The 6,646-nt window shown below is 33.0% G+C and overlaps 1 protein-coding gene across 1 annotated transcript; it reads left to right on the top strand.

The window, feature by feature from the left end:
• The first annotated feature begins 1,784 nt into the window (after positions 1 to 1,784).
• On the top strand, positions 1,785 to 5,807 carry LOC142356003 (uncharacterized). The gene is made up of 2 exons (XM_075407997.1): positions 1,785 to 2,163; positions 5,207 to 5,807. Exons 1-2 carry the CDS (start codon positions 1,787 to 1,789, stop codon positions 5,631 to 5,633), a joined length of 804 nt encoding a protein of 267 aa, XP_075264112.1. The 5' UTR covers positions 1,785 to 1,786; the 3' UTR covers positions 5,634 to 5,807.
• Positions 5,808 to 6,646: the final 839 nt, after the last annotated feature.

The following is a 6,646-nucleotide window of genomic DNA, read 5'->3' as shown; positions in this document are numbered from 1 at the left end:
TGGCATATATGCAACTTATGGCAGAATGATTTTTAAAAGTCTGTTGTTGCAATGACCTTGTCATATAGGGACTAGCTAAAAAAGATGCTTTGTTTTTGATTCAGAACTTTTAATTTTATTCTGAAGCCAGTTCCACAAAGCACAATAAAATCTCATTTTTGTCCATTTAAAATGGTGAACTTTAAACAATATCTATGCATTAAATCACCGTTTTTATCAAGGATATTCTACAATAGCAAAAATTAGATTAAAATTGTTTAGGGATAACGGAAACAACGTTTGACGACAGACCCTATTACCCAAAAATAAACCAGTATCTGATGTTACTCAGATAACTTCTATACTTATTCACAGCACTGACAAAGCTGTAGAAGCTTGACATATTCGCAGCACTGACAAAGCCTTGAAAAATTACTCTTTAACGAAAATTCCTGCAGAAGTGAAGCGATCGCTAGAATTTTGCCACGAGGATGATTCCGCTTGGTATTGGGGGGTTATTTTGAAGCATATGTTCTCTCCAAGTGAGTTCTTGAAGAAGAAGATGGCGGATTACGTAAATAAGGAACGGTCGCGGTTTCCTCTTCAATCGAACTAAAAAAGGTAAAATTTAATTCATGTGAATTAGGTTAGAAAAACTTTTGCCACGGAAACCTCAAGAATATTTGATCATAAGAAAGCCGCAAAGAAAATTTTGGAAAAATCTTTACTTTGTTAGAATAATTTTAGTAGGAAAAAACTTGAAAATAACTTCAAAAACCAAAGTGTTGGAGCTAAACTCCAACGAGTTTACAAAATTAAGTTTGTACATTAAGAGTAGAAATAATTAGCATCAAAGAAGTTACCAAGCACAAAATAGTATGTGATTAGATATACGTACGATTAATGTTAATAATTTTTTTAAACATACTTTTATATATGCTTATACACTTATATATATATATATATATATAAATATATATATATATAGATATATATATTTGTTTATATATATAAATATATATATATATATATATATATATATATATATATTGATAAATATGTTATTTTATAATATATATATATATATATATATAGATTTGTTATTTTTTGTATATATAGATGCAAAAATTTAGTACTCAACTAGAAATTAAACGTGTAAATTGAGCTTGAAAAAATGACGAATAAATACAACCAAAATACAGCGAGCATTAGACGCAATCTCTTTAGCTTGAATGGTTAATTGATACGGGTTCTCTTCTCTATAGATCAACCTAGTGTTAGTAAAAAATTAATATATTCTGACTCACTGAAAACGAGATTTAACATTGATTTTCTCTACCTGTCTCTCTGAGGAAAAATTTTTTCTTAAACTGGAGAAACCGCGTATATATATATATATATATAATATATATATATATATATATATAAATATATTATATATATATATATATATATATATGTGTGTGTGTGTATATATATATAAATATATATATATATATATATATATATATAATTTTGCAAGATTCAAACAGATATGTCTATGACACTGCTTATATGCAACATATGGCAGAATGATTTTTTAAAAATCTGTTGTAGCATTGACCATGTCATATAGGAACTAGCTGAAAAATGTTTTGTTTTCGATTGAGAATTTTAAATTTTATTCTGAAGCCAGTTCCACAAACCACAGCAAAATCTCACTTTTGTCCACTTGAAATGATGAACTTTAAACAATATCTATGCATTAAATCCCCGTTTTTATCAAGGATATTCTACAAAAGCAAAAAATAGATTAAAAAACTTGTTTATGGATAACGGAAACCGCGTTTGGCGACAGACCCTATTACCCAAAGATAAACCGGTAACTGATGTTACCCAAATAACGTCCATACATATTCGCAGCACTGACAAAGCTGTAGAAGCAAAATTTCTAGAGCCAGCGCAATACTTAGAAGTTCTGAAGCATGCCTGCCTTGTTCACAATGATTTATGCACCAGCAATTTAACTTGGATTGCCTCAGACGCCGACGGAAACCGACTCCGTTTCAATTCTGTCGTGGAAAACGATTCCTCAATGAAACACTTTGGAACATTTGGACTTCGTGTAGACAGTTTCGAAAGTAGGTTCAGCCCGGAATCGTTGCTGACACTTTTAACGGATTTTGATGTCCTCGCAAAATCAAGGTGGGTCTATTTCCGGATTCAAATTTGGATCATTTCTTTTCGTTCTCCCCCCCCCCTAACTGTTTTTTGTTGATTTTTGTTGTTGCTTATTTGAGATCTATCCCGCAATCATTTATTGAGGATCTGACTTTGATGTCTTCAGGCGAGCAAGCTATTTTTTAGGGATCATTTCCGTTTGTGTCTCCCCTCATGATGGCTGAGAACAGTGGCGACTCTAGCATAAACTAACTAGAGGCTGCTCAAGGTTGCTATCATTCTTTTGCTGAATCTATTCTGTTTCGCCCCCCCCCCCCCCAGCTTAGTGAGCAATAAACTTTTTATGACCCCCAGGCGCACGTGCTATTTTCTTACATAGTAACGTGATATGTAACAACGTATAATTTGTAACTGGGGGTCATAAAAAACACTGAAGGGGGGGGCGAAACAGAATAGATCCCTTTTGCTGACTATGTGCATTACGATTTAGATAATCTACATTATGTAATTCGGTTGGTTTTGCTGTCCAGCTTTTCAACCGACTTTAACCGACAAACTGAAAGTTCCCAAAAAATCACAAATGCATGTGCGTGGTAGAGCGAGATTACGGAGCGAAAAATTGAGCTATGTATTTTCTTTTAGGTGGTAGAGCTAAAAACAAATTCTTTTCCAGTTTTTTTAGTAAGTTAATCTTAGCTTGCCTATTTTGCCCCGCATCCACACGCTTTAGGGCCAGAAATAAAAGTGCCCCAATAAATAAAAATTAACATCCTCCTGAAGAATTTTTAGGAGAGAGGAGACCACATGAACGAGACATTTTGCCTTCAATTTGAAGACAGATCAACAACCTTGTAGATACAAATGATGTTGAAAAAATGACTGCATTAGAAACACAAAATTTAGCAGGGCAAGTTCTGACACAAATCTAAACAGAAAACACTAACTGAACAAAAAATTAGACCCAGATGGATTGATAAAAAATAGCAAAAATCGTAGTCAAAGTGCCGCATGGGAACAAACAACCACAATCGAGAAGGCAAATTTTTTCACTCAACCCTTTTCCCACTCTCCCATAAAGTTAGCAAAAAAAATGACACCGCAAACCATTTGCTTTCTCACTGCACTTCCTGTATAGGACTGACCAACCTCACGTCAAAAATCATTAAAAAAATTGTGAACAGATCTTCAAAAAAGACAGCGCACCAGTACAATTCAGATTCTTTGAAATGTAAGGAAACCATGGAAAAAAAAATTCCAAATGAAATAGAATTTTGAGTTATTGAAAATTACATCTCCATATTTAGTAGGATTTAATCTGTTCGTGAACAGATTAAAGCACTCTACATCTGTCGTGAGTATAATTTACAACGGTTTGTGAATAAAACAAAATTTTGGCTAAATATTTGATTTCCTTGAAATAAGATATGCTAAATATTCAAATCAGGGAAATAAAACTATTTAAAAATAGCGAATTCCAATGCTTCTGTACATCCATGTAAAACTATTACACTCACTGCAGCTTTTCCGGAAAAAAAGAGCCTGCAGTTGTTATGTTTGTTACTTGTTCATATTTTTAACTTCATTATATCTGACTTGATTTATAGTCTTGGAAAAATATCCGACAAGAAAACATATTCTGAGATGATTTTTGACCCGCTGAATTATATGATTGCTGAGTTATTGCTGATTATGAGCAGTCAAACTACACTAAAAAACTCTGTGTTCAGCTACATATGTGTTCCTCCGTTTTTCTGACAGAAACTGAAAACAATTTATCCTACAACTGTTTTGACTATTAAATACAATAAAAGAAAACACATCCTTCGATTCCAAAACTAAGCGACAATTTGCAGTTTACATTGATGCTAGAAATACTTCCAAATGAAAAAAGAAATCAAGTTTTTAAGAAAATTTGAAAAATTCTTGAATTCCAGCTGCTGCGAAATCATTTCAACAGATGAAAAATCGAAGAAGAAATGAAAATGAAGCAAGTGGCAGCAAAGTTTTTATTTGATTCATCTCTACAAGCGGAAAAAATGCAATTACATGAACACAAAAAAATGTTTTGACATCACCCTTGCAAAATTATTTTTTGGTAATTTATGATTCAACTAGTTGCTTAAGTCAAAGTAGGAGTTTTAAATGAGCTTTGATGATTTTTTCATCAAAAAATTTTCAATCGTTAAGATCATTCACCAGGAAGGCCTTGAAATATTGCTAATACATATTTTTTGGCTCATGGCATTGTGATATAATGTTGAAAAATTACAATTGACAAATAACAACCAAAGACATGCTGAACAAGGAACATGCTGAACAAGGAACAAAAAACTGGTCTCAACTTGATAGCAAAAAGTGGTCAAAATCCTTTGAGTTATTTAGTTCTCACGCGGTTTGTTTTCCATGATACTCACTCTCTGTGACGGAAGATGTCGTTCAAAAAATAAGCTAACAAAGATAGCAATAAAAATCAAAAAATGTGCCCTTTTGGTTTGATAATTCAATTAACCAGCCACCAAAATTTTACTTTTATTTATTTCCTTAAGAATTGAAAAAGTTTTGAGTTACTGCACCCGAAATTTAGATTTCTTCTGCTATTGCATGCTCTGTTCCTCAAGACACACACGAGAACAAAGATTATTGTTTATTTGATTTCAAAACAAAATGCTGCCTTCTTTAATCAATTTGTTTCAAATCGGCAGCCCTTACAGCCTACTTTAGGAAAGTAAACATCAGGAAAATAATTAGAAATTTGAAAGAAAGACTGCACAGATGTACAGATAATTAAAACAGAAATTGCAAAAAAAAATCAATCAATTTTATACAAAATTCAGTAAAATTTATAGTTGAAATCAAAAGAATTTAGTGTAAAAAACAAATTACTGAAACATGTAGTTTGGATTGATTTTTTCCCAAAACTATCAAAAATAATAAGTTAAAGATAAGGTTCTGCTAATTAGAACCACTCAAATAATTTGTACATTTATATATTTTGTTATCTTGACGGAAAAAAATTTCTCAGGACCGCTGTTCACACATCAACTTGTAATTTTCACCATATTAACAGGCTGACTATTGGCACGATGAGCTCAAACGTATTAGAATACGTGTACCAGTTGAGATGTGTGGATGATCCGGCAGCTTCCGATCGAACATTATCCCTGGACTCTTACTACAACCCCACTCTCAGGGTTCACAACCCAACATATCGGGTAATCAGTGTGAACCACCTGTACAAATGCGACCGAAAACACTCCAAAAATGCGAGACAAAGTTTCAACACTAATGAGACCAGAAAATGGCCCTCAAAGTTGACCACTGCCGAGAAATTATATTTGGAAGCGTATGTGGAAGACAAAGATGTGAGATTTTTTGACATTCGCAACCTGTCCGAGCAAGGATTGTTCAAAATAGGATTTCGAAACTCTAGAATGAAGTGTTTCTATACACCTTTTTATAACTTACGCAAATTTAGTCAAGTCATACCTGCATAAAAACTGTTTTTTCTCAATGTTATGATTGCTATGGCTAACGTTTTATATTTTCAATTTATGCCGTTATCAGTTTTTAAATTTTCATTGGTGTTGTTGTAATTAGCGATTCGTAACTTTGAGCTATTTCGTCAAATTATTGCCAATTTTGTGTCCTATTTTACAATTATTTTGATACTCGTTTCTCTTTATGAGCTATTCTAAATTCAGTTTTAGCAGAACAAAAAAGATTTCAAAAGAAATGTAATATAAAAGATATTGTTTGCTCGAACTCTCAGAATGAAAGCAAACAAAACACATAAGGTCACATGACAATAAAGCCAATGCCACAAAATACACAATGCCAACATATCCAATTGTAATAATAACAATAATCACTTTGATGGTAACTTTGAAAAAGAATGTTCATTTTATGTTCAATGGCGGATTGGTAAAGCCTAATTATTTATATAAAGAGCAAAGCGGAACGAAATGCCGTCGACTTTTTTGCAACGCTTTTGACGTTTCCATTCAAAACTCTGTACTTTTTGACTCTTATTCTCCTGTCCGCTTAAAGTTTTGATAATGTTGAACTTTTGGTTAGCAGCATCGAGTGATATCTTCTCCAGAGAAGTCCGAATGCAGGGGTGGTTGCCTTGAAAGCTCATAAATTTTTTCAGGATTATAACGAATAAATTATAATGAGGGTAGTTTGGCATTGGGTATAATGGAATTAGGTATTATGGCATTGTGTAAATTGGCATTGGGTAATTTGGCATTGGGTTATTTGGCATTGGGTATTTTGCTACATTGGGTATTTCGGAAATGAGTATTATGACATTGGGTAATATGGTATTGGGTATATTGTACTGAAACCACAAATAATTAGAGGGGATGGCAAGAGAAACGGGATCTTTCCGGATAATTCCCCCAACTCCCCCCCCCCTTGAAACTATCGGCATGTCAATATCAGTACTGGTCCCATATAGTCGCAAGTCTATTCTCGTTTGTTTGTTTGTTTTTTCAGTACGGAGCAA

This window comes from Convolutriloba macropyga, unplaced genomic scaffold, assembly GCF_964194025.1.
Source record: "Convolutriloba macropyga unplaced genomic scaffold, txConMacr16.3 SCAFFOLD_3778, whole genome shotgun sequence".
NCBI classification, from domain to species: Eukaryota; Metazoa; Xenacoelomorpha; order Acoela; family Convolutidae; genus Convolutriloba; species Convolutriloba macropyga.
This window is presented reverse-complemented; position numbering and strand designations above follow the sequence as displayed.

Excerpts from the sequence above, each read along its gene's own strand:
- LOC142356003 (XM_075407997.1), top strand. The coding sequence starts at position 1,787 with ATGGATAACGGAAACCGCGTTTGGCGACAGACCCTATTACCCAAAGAT. Across the intron at positions 2,164-5,206 it reads GATGTCCTCGCAAAATCAAG|GCTGACTATTGGCACGATGA; the intron begins GTGGGTCTATTT and ends CCATATTAACAG.